The sequence below is a fragment of the Cydia amplana genome, chromosome 7 (assembly GCF_948474715.1).
Source record: "Cydia amplana chromosome 7, ilCydAmpl1.1, whole genome shotgun sequence".
NCBI classification, from domain to species: domain Eukaryota; kingdom Metazoa; phylum Arthropoda; class Insecta; order Lepidoptera; family Tortricidae; genus Cydia; species Cydia amplana.
In genome coordinates this window covers 12,527,896-12,555,279 of record NC_086075.1, presented here as the reverse complement: position 1 = coordinate 12,555,279, position 27,384 = coordinate 12,527,896, and the positions used below count along the sequence as shown (strand labels likewise).

General features: G+C 36.9%; 1 protein-coding gene across 2 annotated transcripts in view; it reads left to right on the top strand.

The window, feature by feature from the left end:
* LOC134649575 (myc box-dependent-interacting protein 1) overlaps positions 1-27,368 on the top strand; it is a 56,380-nt gene extending 29,012 nt beyond the window's left edge. The window contains exons 2-10 of one of the 2 annotated variants that reach the window (XM_063504379.1): positions 19,079-19,214; positions 19,692-19,882; positions 20,376-20,480; positions 20,910-21,080; positions 22,251-22,419; positions 23,699-23,902; positions 25,247-25,381; positions 26,623-26,765; positions 27,172-27,368. In XM_063504379.1, the coding sequence (XP_063360449.1) occupies positions 19,079-19,214; positions 19,692-19,882; positions 20,376-20,480; positions 20,910-21,080; positions 22,251-22,419; positions 23,699-23,902; positions 25,247-25,381; positions 26,623-26,765; positions 27,172-27,252 (1,335 nt within the window). In that variant the 3' untranslated portion in view covers positions 27,253-27,368. The remainder of the gene's footprint in view (positions 1-19,078; positions 19,215-19,691; positions 19,883-20,375; positions 20,481-20,909; positions 21,081-22,250; positions 22,420-23,698; positions 23,903-25,246; positions 25,382-26,622; positions 26,766-27,171) is intronic. The other variant, XM_063504380.1, reaches the window with a different exon arrangement.
* Positions 27,369-27,384: the final 16 nt, after the last annotated feature.

The window sequence follows — 27,384 nt, the reverse complement described above, 5'->3', positions numbered from 1 at the left end:
TCTATTTTCTTCGAAATACTGTTTGTGTGCTTAGAAGTGGTAGACTGGAACCTGTCCCTTTCTTGCACGTGGCATTTATTAATACTTGTCTCTGTCGCGTCCACCTGCGCTCGCGCCGACATCGACACACATTTCTCCGTCCATTTGCTTTCTATTTTTACCCGTCGCACTTGTTATCTCCGCGTATTCCTACTCAAATATCTATACCTACACTAATTTCTTCAACTTATCTTTTTACATTATTTGTTAAATGGAGTTTTTTTTCGTTACTTACGCTGTTTTCACTCAATTGTTAGTCATCTCTATTGTTATAGTCTCGTGCGAAAAATGAATAATGTGGCACTCCCATAGCAATAAAGGACCATGACATTGAAGATTCTTATACCCATTTAACTCTTCACCAGTTCTGTTAAGAATCAAATTGGAATACTTTTGTTTTTTTAGTAAATCTCTTTCAGTTATTATGTGAGTTGTTCGCAAACTTTTAAGTTTATATAGCGGTTGCTCTTCAACGCTTATTATAAATTTAGTGTTGATCACGTAATGAGAGAGTATTTTTCTCCGTATTTTTTATGATAGTGTTGCGGCTAGAGGCGTCTGAAATCGAAAGTGTTATGGATGCTAATGACGCCCAATCAAACGTTTTATACGTTCGCTTATTTCATTTCTTCCGGCAGTAAACGCTCAAACTAGTTCTCAGTTTGTCATTATTCCTTTTATAAATTCATAGTTATAATTAAGTACTTAGATTTTTTTACTTGTATTTGTAATTTTCACCATTTGAGCTAACATATAATCTGCGACAACGAATCGCGTAAAACGTACATAAAATACATACATCTCAACTTATTACGAATTCCAACGCCATTTAATTTAAATCCTATAATTCATACATAACATATCAGATGAAAACCACTATCACTTTAAAATTTAATTTAAAGTTTAAATTAAAGGCATTAAGTTTAGCTCTTACTTTTAGGTTTAGTCGAAGAAAATTTAGATTATTTAACCTGAGTATTTTTTACTCTATTCTTAATTTCTAAACGATATACGTGATTCAAGTCGTCAAAATTATTTTATATTTATGTGGCGCCCTAGTGTAACTGCAGCACAAAAAAACACAATCAATTACCGTTTAAGGTATTTATAACACTTACCGGCTATTGCTCAGTGTTGTATAATAACATGCTTTACTATTACAAAATATCGCGTGTAAGAATCGCTGTAGATATTATGTGTATTTGATTGGCAGTGACCGGAATAAGAAGGCTTAGTCGTCGAACGCCTAATAGATAGTAAAAGGACAACAATGAATAATTCCGTTTTTTTACGTGATTTTATCTATCTTCGTCAAATCACCTAAATAATTTAACTGACTGTCTGTAAATGCGATTATACGTAATCCTACCTTAACCAACTAGTCTATTTGACCTTCGTTTATTAATATCCGTTACTTTCAGTAGGTATTGCACTCACATCACAATTGAGCTTTTGAACTACAATTGGCTTATGCAGCATCACAATGATCTCAGATAATAGTATGTATTCAAGTTTAATTCTTCGTAAAAGAGCCTGCTTTCGAATAGGTACACCCACTGTTAAATTCTTCCTGTCAACACGAATACAAACGGCCTTGAATGTAGGTGGGAAAACCTTCGATTCGAGAAATTTGAGGATAACCGAATTATGTGATATTTATATCGCCTAACATTCATTCCACGATTAATATCTTCGCTCTTGTGCAAGACTAACATCTCATAATAAACGCATTGGAACTACTCATAGTGGGCTCTTGCGACCTTCGCATGGTCATAACTTAGTGTTGCTTTCTTACATTATGTTCAAAAGCATTCAAAAGGTGTATACTTTCGGTGTCCGGTGATGTGTTAAGTTAAGAGTTTAGTTTTATGTAGGTACTAGTTTCACATTTTCCGTTAGTCGCGACTTGCAACGATGCACTAAACTTCCAGAAGAAAAATATTGTAAATTTATACGAAACTCATGTACATAGGGCCTTATAGATATAAATGAGTGGTAGAGGACAGAGCGCACTCATACGGATGCCGGTGGAGGGTAAATTACCTCTTGTTTGTTCATAGTTCGCTATAAACAATGCTGATGTATCTATTACTATGTATTTTGTACTCGTACCTGTCTCGGGCCATGTGTAAGATATTGCTGTGTTTGCAACAACGATTCCACATGCTTAATAAAGTTTTACCTTGTTGACAGAAAGACGCTGTAAGCTGTGTAAGCATTCTCCTTTGCGCTGTTTACTAAATGAGGACCCGCAAAATATGTATGAGTAAATCCTACAAAAAACTAGACAGGGAAACAAGTTTCTCAAAGTAAAAAGATAACTACAGAAAATTACTTCTTCATTCGTACTGATCGAAAGTTGCACAAGTTATTTATGGTCTTAACTTTCGATTCAATGACGCAGAAAAGATGCTTAAAAATTGTTAGAGTCGCACAGGCAGACAGGCAGAGAACATAGAACCAAAAAAGCTCTCATTTGCTTTTTTTTGATGGTCGTAACTACACCAAAAGTTTGAAATTTTCTACCAAATTCCTCACACCAGTCATATCACTTAACTCATTGTAATATTTGTAATCCCCATCATTCCGACCACCCACAACTGGGAAAACGTTAATTTCGTCGATTCACTCCATTGCCTGCTCATTAATTCTATTTTCTATCGGTGTCAAGCACCACGGGGTTTGAACTTTGACCTTCGATTTCACGGCTGTGCTCTTCGGCCAAGGTGTCCAATTATTAACTGGCTAATAGTCAAATTAACCTTTAGAGCTCATAAAACGACGATGATGAAGTAAAGTTGAGTTTGTTTTTAAAAGTTTAGATAGGTATCCTAATCTATTAGTGAAAGTTAATAAAATCATGCATAAGAAATGAATATTTACTAGTTTTTTTGTTATGAATAACGCACTTGCCAGGCATGTGAAACCTTGGGAAGCGAGTTCATAATAACATACAAATGTTAATTAATATTAGTAGCGTATTCTAAAGCCGATCTACACCAAATTTTGTGATACTCGTAATACTCACTAGTCCTCATTTAACGAAGAACTTCAATGATATACGGATGATGCATTTGAAGTAAACATTAGCGCCTCAGACCAAGGCTGGTGGCAGCGTGCAGCGCAGGCCCGCGACCTAGTGGCAGGTGAAAGGGCCGGATTCCGCAGGACGCGGCTACTTGCAGTTGATGTATGCGGCGCGGTTGCATCGAAAACAAATATTTGCTGATATCAGATAAAACCAACGGACTTCATCGAGACCATATTACGATAGGATTCATAGGGAATAGGGTGTCTCTGTGACGTGTCATAAAGGGGAATATAGTAAAGCATAATATTTTCCTTTACATTAAGATCACGAGGAAGCATGTTCATGACACCGAGACGTATTTTGCACATTTTTTTCATTGCATTTTATTCTTCCGAGACCTACCTGACCATTTGAAGATCTGTTAAAAGCAAAGTTTGCTTAGTGCAAGTGGATGGAAAACAAGTGTGTTGTCTATACTGTATCAAGGTTTCAATATGTGGAGTGGATTCCTGACAGCTAATTCGGTTTCAACATTTGACTCGGAACGCTGCCAATTCAGCATTTTCATTAGTCCGTATAATTTGGGAACGTTATTTTATTGCTGCGTCGATTTTTTGCGATCTCGCGATTTCCATTGTGCGATGGACATTCCATTTAACATAATTATGGAAAACTATATAGTGTCACTACACTATTCACAGAAAGAAGGACTCGGCTGGGAGAACATTGAGTTTGCCGCTCAGGATATAAGTGGTTCTGAAAGAGAATACTTAGTAGGATCAATTACCTAATCCTACAGTAAAACTACGCTAATAAAAAGGCTTATTAACCCTGAAAAAATGCATGAAATCAAGTTGCACAAGGACCGGTGTAAAATGGCATATTACGCGGGAAATCGTATCAAACGGGTGCTAGACAAGAAGTTGCGAAAATATATGAAGTAATGTTTAAAGGGTGCTACAGAGTTTCCTAAATTGTTAACAACCACCTAGAGCTCGTAACTTGGAACAGTGAGTACAGAAATTGCTGAACTAGGTTTACTAGGTGATACCTACGTCATACCTACATATTCATACCTACTACATATGCTCAACTACTTGCCACTTGTGTTGTCGAACAACCTTCACCAAGATTGATGTGTACGTTGCCGGCTAACAATGCACACATGCATTAACGACGTCATTCGAATTCACAGTCAACTCCAGCGAGTACCTACTTATCTGCTCTTGCATTTTTCTACTACGAGTAGACTAGACTGGCCACGTTATGTAAATAATCACTCCTTTGAATAAATATTTCATAAACGCAAAAGGTGGCAATCTGTGGGCCCCTTAAGAATGCAGTTGATCAATCTGCATTAAAACTGTCAATATATTTATAAAGATCAGTTTTACCAGTCGCTCTACCTCTACTATACCAATGATGCAATAGTTTCAGAGCAATCCCTTCGTTAGCTGGCTATAGGTAGTTGCAACTGCATCGCAATCTGCGGTCAGCACTTGTACTCGTATCCTGATCTAGAAATATCTGTTTTGAAACCTAACCGAGCTTTGGTCACGTTTACGGTTTCATATTATTTAACGTCGGTTATTGTTTTGCGCAAACTGTTACTAACTATACTTCTCTTCTATATTGACGATAGTCTATTATTATAGTGTTGACATTCGATGTTTGAAATAAATGATTTTATCTAACAAATCAAATAAAATTGGATGTGTCTAAAATGAAATGTGTGAAATGTTCTTTTCTATACGTACTCGCACATCGCAAGCGAGATGTACCTAATATAAAGTAATTTACGTTAGACGTAAGCGAATATATCAATGTCAAAACTGGTGGTAGCAGTACTATACACTAACGTGAGACGCAGTTTCAGTAAAAACATTTGTCTCCATTTCCTCAAAGAATCAGGCTAATGCTACATCTGTCAGACGAAAAAAATTTCGTTAACAATTACTATCCATCCGCCTACCATATAATCTTCCAAGTCGCCTTAGGATTAGGCTTAGAATAGGCAGGGCTATATTATGATAAAAAAATCAGTTCTGATTCATGTATATTTTGCCAGTGTGGCTCGTCCATTCAGTCGTTCGCGGTTTTTATTACATGATTGTCATCCGTCTTGCAGTCTGCAATTACTTCGTTGCTTCGAGCATGCAGTAGCCTTGCTAAGCTGCCACGTTTACAGCTATCATAAAATACTAGGTTGTCACGTATTCCCTACAGAACACAATACCAGCCAATAATATTGTTTAAATACCAGAATGTTATAAGTTATAATACATCATTGAAAAACAATAACATCCATCTAGACGTGAATGCCGGTCAAACATGGAGTCTAAACGGTTCATCCTACATCCCGACATTATTTTTGTGATGAACATTTTGTGGACAAACAACTTTAATACTTATAGGTATATGACCTATAAGCATTAAAGTTTTTTGCAGATATGTATTGACTCCTAAGTCCTTAAGTTCCAGTCGAAGCAGCATTTAAATATGTTGGTACCAGGACACTGAATGTTATTATGTTATGTTAGTGTTTGTTATAGCAACACTACCATTAACTTTATCTCAATATTCTCAATGTATACGATAACTGCATGCATGTTTACCTTATATTCCCTGTTATGTTGCAAGTTGCAATACTTGAAATGCACACTCCTCTATCTTCCGACGAACTGTATCTAATTATAAACATTTCTTATATTCGATTCCGGATTTATGAAATGGGAGGGATGCACTACCTCAGGTTTCACGCGCGTTCGATTTTTCGGCCAATTTGCCCTTCCTTCCGCAATAGATTTCCATGTCGGATTGTCCAATCAAATCTCTACTAGCAACTTAGGTGATTAACGAGTTTCCTTTATTCGACGTTCAGCAAATCCCTAGGTAATTTGATGATACGTAGACTTAAATATTCTAATTAGAGAGCTAAGGTTTTCAAAGAAAAAAATAACAAAGATTTGTCATTTGAAACTGGGACAACTCGGAATTTCATTCTAAAAGCATCATGGCGACATTGGATCGATAGAATTATAGAGATTTCCACAAATCTTTAATTTAGTAGCTATCGAACACTATCGTCGAAAGTAAAAATCGAGTGGGCGTGCATATTGCATCTCATTTGGTTAAGAGATGTATGGGTAAACGTATACCTACCAAAGATTTAGAACCATAATTTTATCAGTAGAACGGCGTTAAATTATAACAGCAGGTTATAGAAGATATCAAATTAATTTTGGTCTGATTGAAATTCTTATGCATATTTATAATCTACATATATATATTTATTTACTTGCTAAATCAAGCGGTTTTCGCGGAGATCATATATATATTCAACGAAAAATTCCGTCTGTGTTCCGTTGTGCGCGGCTCAGCCCCCTTTACTCTCCTCGTGGAAGCTTGTTCGAAGTTTTTAATCAATTTTAATGATTTTGTAGGTTTAGTACCTAGAAACATAGTCAGGTAATAATGGTAATTATAATTTCTTACAAGTTTCAATTCAATAACTAAAACCGCGAGGCGTTCTATTCTACTTCTACATGTAGCGGTAATACGTCTATTGCCGAAGTCCCTTCAACTTGACGATATGACGTCACCATAAGCGTTCTGGCTCATATATGAGCCGTGGGAGCTGACAGATTAATTACTATGTAGGACTACTCATTCATCATATTTATACCTTTTCAGGTGTGCTCAGATGGGCCAGAATGCATCTGATGCATATTTAATCGCCGTTGTAGGTACAGTTAGGGTTACGATTTTACGAGTCTGCATTTACATGGCATTAGCCACTCGGACCGGTTAAGATTAACCTGTTCTGGAGTTCCGAGAGGTTATGCTTCAAGTCGAAGGCTTGTTGCAGATCCATATAATTGCTGGTAACAACTGTTATTTACTGAATACTTCCAATCGTGTTTGTATTTGAAGTGCATTCATAAATATAGGTAATAGTAAATATTAGTCTTTCTAGTGTTCGTGATGTCTCTGACTTTATACTGACTTATACATAAAGTGGATGGTAAACTACTGTGTGTGGTTTGGTTCAGGCGTGTGTTTTTTCTTTCGCAAGCCAGGGAATTAGAAACCTGGCCAAAATGTTGTAAAAATCCAAATCCAAGTGCACATATCTCTCGCATCTGTGGTTAATATAATTATTTACACGACTTTATTGAAATTCGCATATCCCTGGCGCATAATCCCTAGTTTGTAAAACGACGAACGTACCTGCTGGACAAGGCAAACAATTTGTCTTATTTTGCTTGTTTTTTTGGCAAGCTGGTGGGAATTGAGTTTCATGAACACCCCGCCATCGCAGCAGGTTACCGTTACATAGCGTGCGCGTAACGCATATAGCCGCGTATACGCAATCAATTTTGTATGGACGCCCGAGTAACCCACTTGACCGGCCGTTTCCCTCTTTAATAGTTGTTTTATTTAGTAAAAAAGTTTATGAAATACCACTAGAGTCAATCTGGACGCTACAGAAAGGTTCATAGGCTCGAGCATACTTTTCTTGTAGTTTTTTGTAACTTCTGCCTTATTAAAGTTATCTTTACAAGTATAATTCTTATTACCTTGGAATTATGTCGTGCCTCGTGCGTGGTGCAGTTGCTACATTTCAAATACTCGTAGTAGCAATAGAAGAACTTATAGCGATATGGCTCTCACTTATTTTTTGTGTATTGTTGTTATTTAGGTACATAACAACGAGTTTCAATGTGACACTGATACTTTTTTATTTAGCAATTACAACTGGACTGGGAGATATAATAAATAAATAAATAAATATTGGGGGACATCTTACACAGATCAACCTAGCCCCAAACTAAGCTAAGCTTATACTAGGCGACGATATAGATACTTATATAGATAAATACATACTTATATACATAGAAAACATCCATGACTCCGGAACAAATATTAGTGTTCATCACACAAATAAATGCCCTTACCGGGATTCGAACCCAGGACCATCGGCTTAGCAGGCAGGGTCACTACGCACTAGGCCAGACCGGTCGTCAAAATGATAACTTTATATGTATATAGTAATGGACCCTATAATGGACGTGGAACCGGTAATGGGACATAAAACCACAAATCCTCTAAAATAAGTATGTAAAAGTAGTTTATAAACACTGGGTATATTTTACCATAAATAAGAGTCATAGAGCTGTTTAAGTTTGACTTTTTATTAATTTCGGTTACTTTTTAAGAAAATGGAGCCAATCCAAAAGTCGTCTTGTCACTGGAAAAAATAACCAGTAAGAATTCTTAACAACTTCGCTAAGAGAGGTGAGTTCATATATTAAATTGTAATTAATTATTACTTGGTGTAAACTAGTGTTTAAACAATACAGAAGTATAATGTAGTTACGAACTATGTCAGGAGGTCTCCTCGGATTTCGGATAATTTAATATCGTTTTTACAAAGTTTTATTTAACTTGCCCTGTTAGTTTGTATGTTAGTTAGTGTGGATCAAATCTTGGAAATGGCATTTGAGCCACTTTCGGATTTCCGATTGAGTTGAAATTTTGGATACGTAGGTATGCAAATCGTATGACAATATGCAATATTATGATAACATGGACCTGATTCCATGATGGAGACAGGAGGTGGCCATAGGAACTCTGTAATAAACGCAACCTAATTGTGTTTGGGTTTGTTAGAATTGTCTCGATGAGTGTTAGTTGGCTGTCGAAAGAAAAATACATTCTTACATAAAAGCTTAATACCAAAAATGACTAATAACTAGTTTTTTGCCAAAAACAATATTCCAATATCTTATACTGATAGGGTATGTCCATTATAGGGGGCCCATTACTGGATCCACGTCCATTACCGGGGTTCCATTACTGGAGCTTTGGTGTCCATGACTGGAGAAAAAAAGCATACTTTTAATTTATTAATTATGTGGAAAGTAATGGCAGTATCTTTGATACAACACGCCTGAAACATGAAAGAAGGATAGGGATATTCATCTTTTAACAAGCTAAGCGGTAGAACTTTTACATGTATCAGGGAAATATCACATATACTCAAAATTTCCCCTTAAATGTCGCATGACTGGTGCCGTTACTATATTTTCTCAGTTCTAGTGAATGTTTCATCAAAGCCCAGCCAAACTAAAAAGTAAACAAACTTTTACTTTCACATTTATTTTACTATACGTAAGATACTTACCTATTTACTATCTCTAAATCGTTAAAGGCGGCGGGCAGAATCGTAAATTGATTTATTTTATTTCAAAACGACGGTTGATAGCCGTGAAATTGTAATGTCTATAGACGATAAATCGTCTAAATAATAGCTATTACGTCAAAACGTCTGGCTGTAATTTGACAGTATGAAGTCGCCCTATGACCCCAGGGGGCCTAGCCAAAATGACAATCGTATATCGACAAACGCCAATCGAAAAGTAAAAATGTACCTGGATGACATTTTTACTTTAAGCAATTTTTATTGCTCAGTGATTGGTTATTGCTGCCCTAGTTTTACCAAATTTATTAATACAGGACTTCCAGGACGAACTTAGCCTCGTAGTTATATTAAATTAAAAATGCATGTAATGTAACTTCCTAACCGACTTCCCCTGCACAATGCACATCCTATCATATTCACACCAAGATCTTAATCTCTGTAATCCAAATTATACCTTAATTATAGTACAACAAGACGCATAACACCTTCAAGGTGGCGTTAATTGATGCTCAGGCAGAAACAATAGGTGTAACCAGAGGCCTCGGTCAAAGACAATCGAAAACGAAAGGAAACGTCGGCGGATGTGACGTCACTTGTTGCGGCTTCTGAAGACCTCACGTGATGAGAATTAAAATGGACCCACAGATTACCAGTTCGCCGGACGATATCAGCTTGTCAGGTAAACGCAAAAGGTGACAGTTCCGATCAACTGACAGGCTGATATCGTCCGGCGAACTGGTAATCTGTGGGCCCCTTTACGGAGTTTGAGATCTATGGTTAATTTCCCTTAAGACGTATGAGTACCTACTTCCGTATTTAAAACCTGATTAAAACATAAAATCAAATCTTACCAATTGAAATAATCAGCTAGCGTGAAATTTTATCATCACTAACCATGATATGAATGTGACAATAAAATATTATCGGTGAACTGTCAAATTTAAAATATAGGAATTTTAAGTAATACATGGCTATTAGCTACATATTTACTATGTCACCGGCTGCCAAAATATTGAATTGGAAATTGGAATTTTGATTGTGTTGTGACCCTGAAGTAAAATTAATATTATTCACTTTCATTTGTACTTATTGTTTGTTATAGTTTATATTGACGTCACTTCAGATATTATTAAATCTGTGTTTAATATGAACTCATTCAAACTTCCTTCCTCCGCGTAAATAAATGCTAAATCAACATTATTATTACTACGATAAAATAATAATGACGTTATAATTAATTAATGAACGTGTTTTCGTTTTTTCTCTTTGTTCATTGTATGGACGAATGTTGTTTGTACTGTGTTTTGTGGTTTCCCTCAGTATGTAATAACTTCTATAGGTACGGAAAATGATTGCAATTCATTATCGGCATAGGTATCTCCCCTTTCATAACTCCCAGTTTACTGGTTTGAATTATGGTCATCAAGTATTGACAAATCGTAGTACCTACTTCTGTGATCCGATATCCAATGGTACTTACCTTATACAATATACTTATACTCTTGTTTATTTTTACCTGCCGTACAGTTTAAGATTTCTTGAAACTGTTCAACGTGTTTGCTTCGAAATTTCTTAATGGATACGGTATACCATTTAATAATCAATTCTTCATGACGTGTTTACTGTCCGAAGATCACTGCATTATACGGTCAATGACACAGGGACATCAACATGCGGCTTTCGTCATCATCATTGTATTATGTTATGGACGTTATGGTATCCTAGTACACATTCATATTTATTATTTGCATAAACTATACAAGATATACTGTGATAAAAAGCTTTTGGTAGGTCAATAAAGCAAATCAAAAAGTAAATGTCCTTTACATCCATAGAAGTCGTTTCATTCAAAGCTTTTTGAAAAGGTCTCATTGAAGACACGCACTTTGTGGTGGTCTATTAGTCTTATTTAAAGCTCGCGAAGCTTCAAACTAGTCCATAACAGTTAGACTGTTTGTTTTTTACTTGTTTCTGGTAAGGGCTTAAATAATAAAATAAAACAAGTTAGAGAATTATTAGGTATACGGTATACATACGAGGTCCGTATAAAAGGAATAAACGGAGCCCTTATAGGATCATTCGTCTATCTGTCTGTCCGTCTGTCCCGGCCAATTTGCTCCGAAACCACTGGATCAATTAAGTTGAAATTTGGTACACATGTCTGTGACCCAAAGACAGTAGGCATGCAACGTAAATGAATTTTAAAGGGGCCCCGTTTGGGGAGGCTAATAAGAAAATTAAAATAAAGTTTTACAAAATCAACAATTCCCGAGTATATTTTTCAAATTTTAAGATAAATAGTTTAGAAGTAATAATATAGAAAATAGGCATAAAACTATCATTCCCTTCCGGAGATGGGTCTCCGAAAGTACTGGGTCTAAAATAAAAAAAATAAAACATTTATTTTCCAAATTGCAAATTAGGGATCGTCCTTCGCAAGTCAATGAAGATACAAAGTTGTTATTGTTTTCCTGCTTACTCACCTCATCTTCGATCTTGCCTTGACATTGGCCGTCGGGTTTAATCATTCATGCAAATGACCGCCTCATGCGTATACTCGTACGTAGTACGTACGTATCGTAATCCGTGTTCCTCGTGCTTTATGTTCGTCCATTCATTATACTTTCATCTTTCGCCAAATACAGACAGATTTCTGTAATTCTGGGCTATAACCGCGAAAATCGAAGTATGCAAATTGCGGGCATTTTTTTCTCTGTCACTCTAATCACGCTTTCATTGGAGTAAAAGAGAAAAATCTCCACAATTTGCGAAATTCGGTTTTCGCGGTAGCCCCTGTGACGTGAATGAAATTAACTAAACGAATTAAGTACCTACATCTACCATTGTCTTAGTGACGTTCATCGTTCATGTGCATCATTGGAAACATTGGGAATCTGATAGGTTTTACTGTTATCAACTTATCAGATTTTTCCTGTGTGTATGGGTGTATTACTGTTACTGTTAGCAATTCTTGATTAAGTAATGATTGAACTGTAGGTATAAAGGGAAGGTATTGTTTTAGGACATCTAAACATATTTTTACTCCCTCTTTAAACAATCTTACTCGTGCAGCTTTTAAGTGATAATCCTTGACTAATCTTTCTTCCGTAAATTTAAATACTTACGCAAAACTTTTATTGCTTGTTGCATTAACATTTGTGCCAGGTTAACGTGCACCCGAGGCGGTAGATTTACAAAATAGCGTGTTTCCAAATCTTTCATAATACGCCTACTGAAAAATTATAATTTAGAATATATTACACCTACGTTAGTTAGTAATATTGTTTCATACAAAAAAAGAATGGTGTTGTTTATTCTACTAGTTACACAATTACATAATGAGTCTCTTTTTATTTTGGATACCTATGTGATAAAACCGTTAATTATCTTTATAAATCTTTATTTCAATTTTAATGCACATATCATACTTTTTTTAAAGATGGACGAATAAGTCGTTTTAGTTAATTTGACTTTTCATACGCTCAATTTGCCACTTAACGCTCACTTTTATTTAATCAAAAGAAAGTTTGTACGATCATCAAATCTAGACAATGTCAAGTGCTAATTTCACCGCCGTCGCATTTTATCAAATACGCTATTCTCATCTCAATGTAAAGATCTTCTATAACCGGTTTGAATGCAGCCTGCCTATGTGTCATCCTAGGCGGGTATTGTGATAAAACTATTTCATAATACCTATTCATGACTCGTCATGTGATCCTGAATAGCGTCTGAAAGGATTTTTCTTGGTATTTATATATTATATATAAATGCAAGTGTCCTGACTGACTGACTGACTGACTGACTGACTGACTGATTCATCAACGCAGAGCCGAAACTACAAAAGCTAGAAAGTTGAAATTTGCACACTAGGTTGCATTTATAAAGTGTACAAGAGATAAGAAGCGATTTTGAAAAATTCAACCCCTAAGGGGGTTAAAAAGGGGACGAAAGGTTGTATGGGGTGCAAGTTTTATTTTGAGCTAGGAATTTGAAACTTTGTAAAAATGTACTATATTAAAAAACACGAAAACTAATTTCTGCGTTTTCGAAAATTCATCCCCCAAGGTGGTGAAACAGGGGTTGAAAGTTTGTATGGAGATCAAATATTTTTGTGAGTGTTGGACTTTAAACTTTGTATATGGGGATACTATTATAAGACGGGAAAAGTAATTTCAGCGTTTTTGAAAATTCATCCCCTAACAGGGTTAAAAAGGGGTTGAAAGTTTGAATCCATTACAAATGCTTTGAAACTTCTTAGAAAGGCATAATAGCCGATGACAAAAAAAGGAATTGCGACGTTTTAGGTAATTCAACCCCTAAGGGGGTAAAAAAGGGGATGAAAGTGTGTCCTGGGGTGCAAATTTTATTTTAAGCTAGGACCTTGAAACTTCGTAAAAAGGTATTAAATTAAAATGTAAGAAAACTATTTTCTGCGTTTTCGAAAATTCATCCACCAAGGTGGTGAAAAAGGGGTTGAAAGTTTGTATGGAGATCAAATATTTTTGTGAGTGTTGGGCTTGAAACTTTGTATATGGGGATATTATTATAAGACGGGAAAAGTAATTTCAGCGTTTTTGAAAATTCATCCCCTAACAGGGTTAAAAAGGGGTTGAAAGTTTGAATCCATTACAAATGCTTTGAAACTTCTTAGAAAGACATAATAGCCGATGACAAAAAAACAGGAATTGCGACGTTTTAGGTAATTCAACCCCTAAGGGGGTAAAAAAGGGGATGAAAGTTTGTCCTGGGGTGCAAATTTTATTTTAAGCTAGAACCTTGAATCTTCGTAAAAAGGTATTAAATTAAAAAACAAGAAAACTAATTTCAGCGTTTTTAAAACTTCATCCCCCGAGGTGGTAAAAAAGGGGTTGAAAGTTTGTACGGAGATCAAATATTTTTGAGAGTGCGGGACTTGAATCTTTGTATTTAGGGATATTATTAGGAGACACAAAAAGTTATTTCAGCGTTTTGTAAAATTCATCCCCTAACAGGGTTAAAAGGGGGTTGAAAATTTGTATGGAGTTCAAATTTTATTTTAAGTTAGGAACTTGAAACTTCGTAAAAATATATGTTATTAAAATACAAGAAAACTAATTTCAGCGTTTTTGAATTATCATCCCCTAAGGTGGTGAAAAAGGGGTTGGAAGTTTGTATGGATATCAAACATTTTTTCGAACGCGCGACTTGAATCTTTCTATTTGGGGTTATTATTAAAAGACAGGAAAAGTTATAACACTGATTTAAACTTTCACGATTTTTACACATTATTAAAAAAAAAAATAAAAAAAAAAAATAAAAATAAAAAAATCCTGTCCACGGATCGTCATTTCTACAGCAGGAAAGTACGGGAAGCCATTGAAATCAAAAAACATTGTAATTTCAATCGGGACGAGGGTTTCAAGATCTCATCCACATGGAATCCAGTCATTAGTAAATGTAAGCGTAAACGAATATCGACAGTCGATAAATCGAATATCGTTAGTGTTGTGTGTCGACAGAGTGACATCCCTAGTGCGCAAAACGTTCAAGCGGATAAACAAGACCAAGTGCGGGTAGTTCGAAAAACTCGCGCGGTTAGACGATGCTGATGTCAACTTAAGCCAGTCTTCTCCGAGACCACGGGGACAACGCCGTCCTCGAAACGTCGGAGGTAAATCTTAAAACTTAGATACGCGATTAAGTCCCGTTGTATAATAGGAAAAGTTATTTTAGCGTTTTGTAAAATTCATCCCCCAAGGTGGTGAAAAAGGGGTTGAAAGTTTGTATGGAGATCAAATATTTTTGTAAGTGTTGGACTTGAAACTTTGTATATGGGGATATTATTATAAGACGGGAAAAGTAATTTCAGCGTTTTTGAAAATTCATCCCCTAACAGGGTTAAAAAGGGGTTGAAAGTTTGAATCCATTACAAATGCTTTGAAACTTCTTAGAAAGACATAATAGCCGATGACAAAAAACAGGAATTGCGACGTTTTAGGTAATTCAACCCCTAAGGGGGTAAAAAAGGGGATGAAAGTTTGTCCTGGGGTGCAATTTTATTTTAAGCTAGGACCTTGAAACTTCGTAAAAAGGTATTAAATTAAAAAACAAGAAAACTAATTTCAGCGTTTTTAAACTTCATCCCCCGAGGTGGTAAAAAAGGGGTTGAAAGTTTGTACGGAGATCTAATATTTTTGAGAGTGCGGGACTTGAATCTTTGTATTTAGGGATATTATTAGAAGACAGGAAAAGTTGTTTCAGCGTTTTGTAAAATTCATCCCCTAACAGGGTTAAAAGGGGGTTGAAAATTTGTATGGAGTTCAAATTTTATTTTAAGTTAGGAACTTGAAACTTCGTAAAAATATATGTTATTAAAATACAAGAAAACTAATTTCAGCGTTTTTGAATTATCATCCCCTAAGGTGGTGAAAAAGGGGTTGGAAGTTTGTATGGATATCAAACATTTTTTCGAACGCGCGAAGTGAATCTTTCTATTTGGGGATATTATTAGAAGACAGGAAAAGTTATTTTAGTGTTTTGTAAAATTCATCCCCTAACAGGGTTAAAAAGGGGGTTGAAAGTTTGTATAGGGTTCAAATTTTATTTAAAGCTACAAACTTGAAACTTCGTAAAAATGTATTTTATCAAAAGAGAAGAAAACTAATTTCAGAGATTTTGATAATTCATCCCCCGAGGTGGTGAAAAAGGGGTTGAAAATTTGTATGGAGGCCAAACATTTTTTTGAGTGCGGGACTTGGATGGTTGTATAAAGGCATATTATTAGAATACAAGAAAAATAATTTCAGCTTTTAAAAAAATCATCCCCTAAAATGGTTAAAAAGGGGTTGAAAGTTTGGATAGGGTTCAAATTTTATTTAAAGCTAGGAACTTCAAACTTCGTAAATAGGTAGTTAGGTAGTAGGTTTTATTAAATAGAGGACATGAAAATCTTAGGGGGTTTAGAGGGATTATATCGAGGACAATTTTATTCAGTTAGGGGCTTGAAACTTCGTAGGTTGTGAAAGTTTGTATAGGGTTCAAATTTTATTTAAAGCTAGGAACTTCAAACTTCGTAAATAGGTAGTTAGGTAGTAGGTTTTATTAAATAGAGGACATGAAAATCTTCTAAGGGGGTTTAGAGGGATTATATCGAGGACAATTTTATTCAGTTAGGGTCTTGAAACTTCGTAGGTTGTGAAAGACAAAGTCTCATGCGTTGTATAATATTAATAATTAACAAATGATTAACCATCCTACCGCAATCTCTTGCTGCATAATGTTCTAAGCTAATTATATAACCACCAATATACAAATCCACGCGTACGAAGTCGCGGGCAACAGCTAGTATATTATAAGAATAAGCCTATTGATGCCTCAGTTGTCATATTGAGTGGTATGTTTATATCGAACAACTTAATAATTAGGTTACTTATTTAAAGTCTCTAGAAACGGATGACTAAATCTTCGGTCTTTGTCGGAGCTTACAAGAAATCATACTGCAAATTATGCGGAGCATAAAAAGCAGATAAACTAGGTTCTTACCTAACAATAGGCTACATGACTAATTTTCATTTATGGTATCAATCGATCGGGTTTGTTTTTAGGATCAAATGTCTATATGGGACCCATTGCATTAAAGTAACACGAAAGTCAGAAATTGTAGTCGAAGGCCGACAGTCGCACTTCACTCGCGGAACGCCCTATACAAAACGGCAAGGGAACGTGACCTTAAGGTCTCTGGGAGCCCATCTTGTAGTATGGACAAAACAAGAAAATTGCGTTTTTGTCGGTGAAATATTGCGTTTATGTATATAGTTGCTATACAATAGTTTTTTGGATGAAATGTAAGGAATCGAATGGTACCCTTACTTTTATCGTTTTTGGAAGTTAAAAAATAACTTAAATTTTGAAAATTTCAGGTCCTGTATTTTTGTAATTTTTCAATATTTTATTTTAATATCCACATTATTGTGATAAATTGCTCGTTTGCTATCTATTTTACTAGATTTTGTTATAAAATTCAACATGTGTCATCATCCCTATTGCCTTCTGTTTTTAGGGTTCCGTACCCAAAGGGTAAAAACGGGACCCTATTACTAAGACTCCGCTGTCCGTCCGTCCGTCCGTCCGTCCGTCCGTCCGTCTGTCACCAGGCTGTATCTCACGAACCGTGATAGCTAGACAGTTGAAATTTTCACAGATGATGTATTTCTGTTGCCGCTATAACAACAAATACTAAAAACAGAATAAAATAAAGATTTAAGTGGGGCTCCCATACAACAAATGTGTCGGGCGGGGTCAGTACTTGGATGGGTGACCGTTTTTAGGGTTCCGTACCCAAAGGGTAAAATCGGGACCCTATTACTAAGACTCCGCTGTCCGTCCGTCCGTCCGTCCGTCTGTCACCAGGCTGTATCTCACGAACCGTGATAGCTAGACAGTTGAAATTTTCACAGATGATGTACTTCTGTGGCCGCTATAACAACAAATACTAAAAACAGAATAAAATAAAGATTTAAGTGGGCTCCCATACAACAAACGTGATTTTTGACCGAAGTTAAGCAACGTCGGGCGGGGTCAGTACTTGGATGGGTGACCGTTTTTTTTGCTTGTTTTGCTCTATTTTTTGTTGATGGTGCGGAACCCTCCGTGCGCGAGTCCGACTCGCAATTGGCCGGTTTTTTCGTAACATAAATGATCCATGCACATACTTTGTCGTTTTCCATTGCATTTTACTGTATTACCAACCAAGATAGCATGACACAGTATTTCAATGACCCATAAACATGTAGATAACTTTTAATTAGTTCGTCTAATTATACAATATCGCATTTTATTGATATAACTTTGTTTTGATATTTCTCGCATGAGTCATTTCATTTTCAGACATTACTTACTAACAAAACTATGGGTAGAGGCAGCTCGGATTATTTTATGACGATTATGGAAGGAGTTTAAACCTTAATTTTGTACATAACCATTGACCTGATAAAAGTACCTTATTGTAGTTTAATTAAAACTGAATTCAATAAATTACATTTCTATCCACTTATATCTACAGCTAGTCTATAAGAACACATATTATTATTGTGTAACTCTACGTCATTCGTGGCTTCGTGGTACAAATATTTGTACAGCTCAAAAGATATTACTAAATAATCATGTGGGTGCGATGGCTGTCAAATCGTCTATCTTTTCGCAATGGCGCCCTTGTATGGAATATTCGCATATGCTCTGCATTTATAAGAGCAACTCCGCCCAAACATAGTTACAAGAAAGGTTATAAAATAAAGATCTTAATATTCTATAGCTGTAATCTAAAAACAACTGTGTTACTTGGGTATAAAGCCGTAATTACATGTTCTGGGAACGATGTAAGTCTTAAACACATTGCTTAAGTAGGTGTAGCGTGTGACAAATTAATTTCATTTGCATATTGCTGACTGTTAATTATCTATTAGGGTAGCATTCTAAACCTACTGTGTGGGTTAGCAAAGCTAATTTTGAAATCGTGTTAATCACTGTGGTATACATACGTGTATTCATTATAGCCAATTGTCTATACTCGAGAAAATAAACGACGACGCCTCTTTCTTTATAATGGAGACTGCCTGAAATAACTTTGAAGTCGTTCTTATTGTATTAAAGAAAGAACATGGCTTTTTCTACATTAGAGTCTGTGCGGAAAGAGAAGAATCGTGGAATGTATGGGGCCCAATACATCCCACGACTCTTCTCTTTCCGCACAGACTATCTATTTTACATACTTTATGGAAACATCAAAAAGACCTGCTCAAACATCAAATTTTGTTTGTCAACAGCTCCTTCAAAACCTGGGCAAAGTAGACCGCACGCTCGACGACATCTTCGAAGAGCACCTCCAGAACTTCAACAGGCAGCATCAGCAGGCCACGAGGCTGCAGAAAGAGTTCAACAACTACATAAGATGTATACGAGGTGAGGATGCTAACATAGTGACATTGACTCCCGATTTTTATAAGCATGGTCAATTGGTCATACAGTTTAAGTATTGTATCTATTTTTAAGGTTCAACTGTTTATAAGTGGAATTTCTCTAAAGCTTATAGAATAGAATAATAATAAAAGGGTTAACACTGATTTAAACTTTCACGATTTTTACACATTATTAAATTATACAACGGGACTTAATCGCGTATCTAAGTTTTAAGATTTACCTCCGACGTTTCGAGGACGGCGTTGTCCCCGTGGTCTCGGAGAAGACTGGCTTAAGTTGACATCAGCATCGTCTAACCGCGCGAGTTTTTCGAACTACCCGCACTTGGTCTTGTTTATCCGCTTGAACGTCCCGATTAAGTCCCGTTGTATAATTTAATAATGAATAAAAGGGTTTGTTAAGCATAATGCTTTGTACATGCATTTATAACTATTTACCGTAATCATCTCAAATTTTCAGCCGTCCAGACCGCATCAAAATCTCTAATGGAGGCCATTACTGAGGTGTACGAGAGCGGCTGGTCGGGCCACGACTTGCTGTACGTGCAGGCGCAGAGCATGGAGATGCTCTGGCAGGACTTCTCGCACAAACTGGGCGACCAGGTGCTCATCCCGCTGAACACCTACACCAACCAATTCCCTGAAGTCAAGGTGATTATTCCTCGTTGTTCCATGTAGTCTAATTTTAACAGGTTATCATTGAAGTTTACGAGGAGAACGGTTGGTCCGAACACGATCTCATGTACCTACATACATTAAGGAACAGAATAATTGAGATGTTGACTTCTAACACAAAGGCGACCAGATGCACATCTCATCCTGTACCTAATTAACCGAATCTGCTAGAAACCCATTTTTCTTGCACTTTGCTGCACATAAATCAGTACAGAATCTCGCAACGAAAACCTGATCTTTCATCAGAAATACTGTATTAGTTACTGCCTTTGGACTACCTTTTTCTGATGAATATGCCACGGACCTTAGATAGAATAGTAGTGCCATTGCCGATGGCAACTGTGCTACAGTTTTGAGATTCGCATAATAAATAGGGAACTTTTGCACTCCTACATGTTTGCATGGCACGAAAACAAGATCAAACCAAACTTGATAATTTCCAATTATAATATATTTAATATATTTTCAGAAAAAAGTAGAGAAGCGTGGCCGTAAGCTGGTAGATTACGACAGCCAGCGACATAGCTTCCAGAATCTTCAAGCCAACGCTGCCAAGAGAAGGGACGATGTCAAGGTTTGTAACTCTTGACAATATCTTTACCTAATCCTTAACCCTATGCTTGTCTTCAACCTCATATTAAACTTACTTTAGCAACCTAGTCCCAAGAATTGACTCAGGCAGTTGTTTCTTTATAAACGACTTCCAACATAAAGAAGAAAAGCCTTTTGAGCATAATTCCGGTGTCCTTGTGATGTCTTCCTTCACCGAAAAGTCAATTTGTAATTGGTACCGTACATAAGTTACAAGAAACTCGTTGTTATAGGCCTGGCTACCTTGGGTTTGAAAGTTACCCAGCCTATCCTATGCAGCAATGTAGTAACTACATTTTAACGGCTAAGCTATCTGAACTGATGTTCCGATGTAGGAGTAAAATGACTAGCAAAAACTTTATATAGGTACTCTATTTGAAGCCTTAAAACTTATGATAGTCTCTAATTCCAGATCACAAAAGGCCGCGAACAACTAGAGGAGGCGAAGCGCACATACGAGGTCCTCAACTCGGAGCTACACGACGAACTGCCCGCCCTATACGATTCACGAGTCCTGTTCTACGTCAACAACTTACAGACCCTGTTCAGCGCTGAGCAACTCTTCCACAACGAGAGCTCTAAGGTAACGGCATAAGGTTCACTTTAAAGAAACACTAGAGATGAACTAAATATTTACGCGCCCTATACGACTCCGAGTCGCTGACGCTGAGACGCTATACAGCGCTAAGCAGCTTTTCCACAACGAGAGCTCTAAGGTAACGACATAAGGTTCACTTTGGAAGAAACACTAGAGATGAACTACAGGACTCTCGAGTCCTCATCTACGTCAAAACCTGCAGACGGTATTCAGCGCTGATCAGCTCTTCGACAACGAGAAATGAAATGAAATTTATTATTAATAATACCTCGCAACCGAGCTAGCAAATCTGTAGCAGTTGTACGTCAGGGTTATCACTACTACGCATAAACTAAAGTACAAAAAATATATTTTCTTTGTTTTCAAACACACCAATATTATCAAGCAATAAAAATTCCATGTTAGTATTTGAAATAAATGCGAAAAAAAAAACCGTGATTTTATAAACAAAATAACAGATACATTGAGACGCATCTAATATTGACATTGACCTGTTAATTTATATTATTTGACAGTAAATTGAACCGGGTTATATCGGAAGAGGGTCAACAAGGTTCTCGATCAATTTTATTAATCTTACATACAATAAAGTTAAAGCAAAATGTTTCATCATAATCGCCAACCCTGACACAAAACTGTTATATGCTACGGTTTTGCTAGCTCCGTTGCGGGGTATGTTAATAACACATCGTTATAACTTATAAGTTATAAGTCAGTAGGTATACAATAGTATTTAAGTATAAGTAGAAGTACATAGGTATCATAAATGCATATTCTTGCATATTATTATATTATATTATATGGTTATATATTACATTATATATACGAGAGCTCTTAAGGTAAAGGCATAAGGTTCACTTTAAAGAAACACTAGAGATGAAATAAATATGTATCCGCCCTATACGACTCGCGAGTCGCTGACGCTGAGACGCTGTTCAGCGCTGAGCAGCTTTTCCACAACGAGAGCTCTAAGGACATAAGGTTCACTTTGTCTCTTAGTTGCACACACACGTAATTTGCGAATGCGGAGTAGTTACGTAACTCGCACAACAGTACGAGCGGGACATCGCTATATATGTATATAGCTAATGCTAGTGTTGTCTCGCTCAAGATAGCTACGTAAGTCCCGACTAAAGTTCAAGCTCTTAATTCCAGGTGTTCGCCGAGCTAGAAGCGATAACCGACAAGCTCGCGAACGAGTGCCAGCGCGGCTCCTACACGAAGAAGTCCATCGCCAACAACATCTCGCCCATCTCCTCGCCGAAGACCAACACGCTCAACTCGCTCAACGGCAACGCTACTTCGCCCACAGACACCGTACAAAGTGAGTACCCGTTCACTGATTGTGAACTGTTCAGTCAGGTCCAATGGTTCGTTAGGAATGTTAATGATATCGTCAACACTGTTAACTGATAGTTCTTAAACTTTATTGTGAAAGCGTAAAGGCCTACCGATGATTAACGATTTTTGCTGTTAGTACTAGGGCGGCAGAAGTTCACAAGAGCTAGTTGTTAACTTATTACTTCAGATGATCACTTGTGCGCTTCGGATCTCTTCAGAAGGCGAGGGCAATAACGCATGTCATCTTGTTCTGTTCCAATTTATGGTTAGAATAGAAAAGGATGGGCTGTGTGCTTCCCTTCATCTTCTGAAGTGTTCTTATCCGTTAGCGATGAGGAGTAAAATCAAAAAGTACTAGATATGGAATTAAAACCATGTTAGTACCAAATTAGGTACAAAAAGTTAACGTTTGTTTTATCCGTTGTGAAGGTTAGGTTAGTAATCGTACAGATCTTACAGCAAGGCAATAAGGATGAAATGAGAAACTCTAACATTGAAGTGGACTCTTGGGACATGCATTTCCATACAACAGTTAATTGATACAACAGCAAAGATCGAAGATTGCGTCAGTTTTCCAAATTTAGTTTTATAAAGGACACTACTTGTAAATGTAATAAGGGATAAATATTAAATTACCTTAGATGAAGGAATGTATTGTATCAAAAAGTATACATGTGTTGTGATGTCTAGAACTGCAGTACTAAACCTGAATGGCTTTTGTCGTATGATAACAACAATGAAATTGTTTGATAAGCCACTTTTTCTTCAACTAATGTTGTGCTGTGATTTTTATCATTGAAAACTTCTCTGATAGATTTTCCTAACATTGAGCGATTTAAATGTAACGTGAATGTTTATACCTAATTTCTGTGGAGCAAAGAAGGTGTTGCCATACATATTTATAAAAGCAGGTATCGCAATCACACACAATGGCATGTCATTCTCAGAACGATGTTCAATTTTGAATTATTTTTGCCATACTCATTTTAACCGTGTGTCCGTTCCATTCGCTTCAACTTATTGCGATACCTAGGTATAATGCTCACGATGGTAGCGTTCTCTCAGTCCATGAATCAATATTGCACGATCAGGGGGCCTACCGCCGAACTATATTTTGCCTCTATCGCTCTAATATGCAAAAATGATAAAGAGGCAGATAAGTAAATTTCGGTTTTCGCGGGAGGGGTAATAGGCCCTCGGAACAGCTCCCTAAAGAGCCTTCTTTGTTTCACCGTGTGTTGCATGAATTAACCTGTGTGTAGCGCCCCCCTCCCCCGTGCTCAACGGCGACTCCCCGCCGCCCGCGCCCGCGCGCCACGTGAGCGAGGAGCGCGACAAGTCTCCCGTCTCACTCACCGAGCCTGCACCTCCCGCCGACACCCCCGCCCCGGCCACGCCCATCAACGAGGCGCCCACCAATAACAACGAGGACAAGAAGCTGGAGGAACTGTACGATATACCCGTTGGTGAGTATGCGCGCCTGGTCGCGTCATGATGGCGGTCGTTGGAGCACATGGGTAACAATCACGTTAGTTAGATCCTGGAAGTGTTCAGTCTAGAAGAATGGTTCTTAACCGCTGGCCCGCGAATCACGGGTGGTTACCCTACATCCACAACTTCCACAAATTATAAACGGAACAACATTTCCAGAACATAGTTGGTAGTCCTTCGCAATTTTTTTTTTCGAATGGTCCCTTATCACAAATGTTAAGAACCACTGGTATACAAAACAGGTCCAGGCGTTTTTGGTGAAGGAAGAAGTTTCCATTCATATTGAGACTATTGCTCTTTCGCTCGATGATTGTATGTAGATATATGGGACGGAGATGGTGATACTTGTATTAAAGATTTCGATTAGATGACTCTTATGGAACTATGGTTTGAAATTCTTAGTCTTAGAATCAGTATATATACTCACTATCTGAGACGAAATATAAGTCTCAGTTCATATTTCACTTTGCTACTCTTTAATAGTTGTTTTCTCAATCTTTACCCCAATATGTTATTTTGCTACCCTATTTTATACAGTTCTTAAAAACTCCTTAATAAATGGGGAATGTATATTAAATAAATGTAATCTTCAAACATGATAATTTTAACTAAAATTTATAAGAGAAGTGAAGTTTTTAGACATCATATAATTTAAGCTAAATTTATTATTTTGGCAAAGAGACTGAATAAAATCCATAGGTAGGTATTACAATATTTCCAACTTCGACAATATGTAAGTGGCGAGTACATTTTCATTAATGTCATTAGTAGCATAGAGAAAAAAATACATAGAGTGCTCACTCCATACATCAGTTTTAGTACCAAAAAGACTATTAGCATCTAGCATCGAGTAGCGGAACTATCAGTACTGCTACTTGACAATACTGCCCTGCTAAGCCGAAAAGCGCTATCTCAAAAGAAAATTCATTGCTAACTTATGCTTTAGTTTCTATACCTGAGAATTCTATTTTCAAAATCATTTGTTTTTGAGATAGCGCTTTTCGGCTTAGCAGGGCAGAATAGATGTAGCAGTACTGATAGTTCCGCTACTCGATGCTAGATGTAGACACTGAAATTAATAGTCTGAACTGATGTATGGAGTGAGCACTCTATGTATTTTTTTCTCTATGTTAGTAGTTAGATGCATGCTTATTACCTATTTCTATTCTAATCTACTTCACAAATGATTTTCCGTATAAAAGTTAAACCACTTAAACTTTCGACTTAATTTTTATTTTCTATTTCATTCCCCGTGTAAATTATTTCTATAAGCTAGGCTAGTTTAGTAGAATTAGTATCGAACACAACAACATTCTCAGGGACGCCGGTACCGCCCGAGAAGTTGAATAATAACGGCGAGGGAAAGAAACAAGTAGACGTAGAACAGAGTGTCAAAGAAAAGGACAAAGAGAATGACAGTCCGAAGACGGACGAAGTGTACGACATACCTGTTGGTAAGTGTAAATATTACATACTTTACATTTAGCAGCGATAATATTTGTACGATTTACATTTCATCTCATAGATGGCGTTAGTATCGTTTTGTGCATATAGTTAGGTATAACTGAATGGTAATTCAAGCTTAGTTTTTGAGACAGACCAATTAGAATTATACATTATACGCACTAGTATATACTGTACTTTAATATATGAGACGATCTATAACAATGCGTATCATATTAATCATATAATATATTATTGCTGGTAGGTGACAAAATAAGACCTATGCGTGAGTTAAGTCATTTATCCTATTTATCTAAATATTTCTTATTTAAAAACAAAGTTCCTGTAGTTATGATAAGACAATTAACTTCGCATAGGTATTAAATATTGGTGACGGTGGTGGACCTTAAAGAAAAGTATTAAATCCTTTAAAATGGTAAGTAAATTGTAGTAAAACACTGTAACTATGTATTATAAAAGGTAAATTGGTTATTGGATAAACACTGCAAAGAAATTGTACATATTAATTTGTAAATATTTTCTGTTAAATATATTAATTATAAATTATACTATAGTTTATGTATTGTCATGTACTTGTATCTCTTAATATGTTTATATATTATTCTTCAGGGCAGGCAAGTACTGGTCTTTTTGACGTTTTGGCATTATTTAACCACTTTGTGTTATGCTTTGCTTTTAGTTGTGTAAATGTGTATTTAATGTGTAAATTTATCGAAAAACATTATTGGAAAAGTAAATATTATTTATGTTTTCACTTTTCATCCAAGTCACACAAGATGGAAAAAAAATGTATCGTATCATGTATGTCACATCACATTACACATATCAAAAACTATGATATTGTTTACAAAAAAATATACCTATCTTATTATTTGTTTTTGTTGTAAAAATAAATAAGGTAAAACAATTTATAGAATAGATCCTACAGACGGCATATTTCAGATGTCAGTGACTTTGTAATTTAATGGTCCATTCTTATATGTCATCGTGTATCTAGGTCTTGAACGGAGTTCGGAGTGAGAGAGCAGATAGACGAGTTTCAAAGTTACTGTCACTGCAAATTATCATGAGCGATAGAGATGGAGCAACTCCTCAATACTCCTCATGCCATTATAAACTTTATTGGAATGCACGAAGGTTAATATTAAACTGTAACCGTGCGCGTCTGCCGTCTTTGGCAGTCAAAGGGATAGCAAAGAACATAGCCTGACATTGTGTTTTCCTGGCCCAGGGGCGACGCTGGCCGGTCTGCCGGCGGGTGTGCTGTACCGCGTGCGCGCCACGTACCGCTATACGCGCGAGGACAGCGACGAGCTCAGCTTCGACGTCGGCGACACCATCCGCGTCGTGGAGTACGACGACCCCGAGGAGCAGGTCGGTATCTACAGGGGTGATGCTGCTGGTTGCAAAAGCTTTTACGCCAGTGGCGTAACTATCTATACCAACTGAAACCTGTGCCTCAAGGCCTTCTCTCGGTCAAATCGGGGCCGTTCTCGGACGAGTGAGCATTGCATGCACCAAGGTGGAACAGCAAGCCAAATGCCGTATTTGCCTGCTGTGCCACCCTATTATTACACCACTTGCTTACGGTACGCCCGTGGGGTTGCTCGGAACCTTTTACGAATCAACGTTGGGCGTAAATTGTGGGACTGACTTCAGCAGTGCAATCTACTATCGACGTCAATGCACTACTTCGGCGGTGCAAACATCACTTAGAAAAGAATGCATTTGACACTTACTTACATGAATAAAGTCTTGACCTTTTATTTCTCGCTTTCAGGAGGAAGGCTGGCTAATGGGCATCAAGGAGGGAACGAACGAGAAAGGCATGTTCCCGGCTAACTTCACGCGGCCCATATGAGGCGCTTGAATATCGCCTGCACCCTCGAGTTAGGTTCGACTTGCGTATAGACTACCATTTGACCGCCATTCAGACTTGTGCCAAAAAAGTTATGTTCAGTAGGAAAAATCGTTGACGTTTTGACTCAAGTCA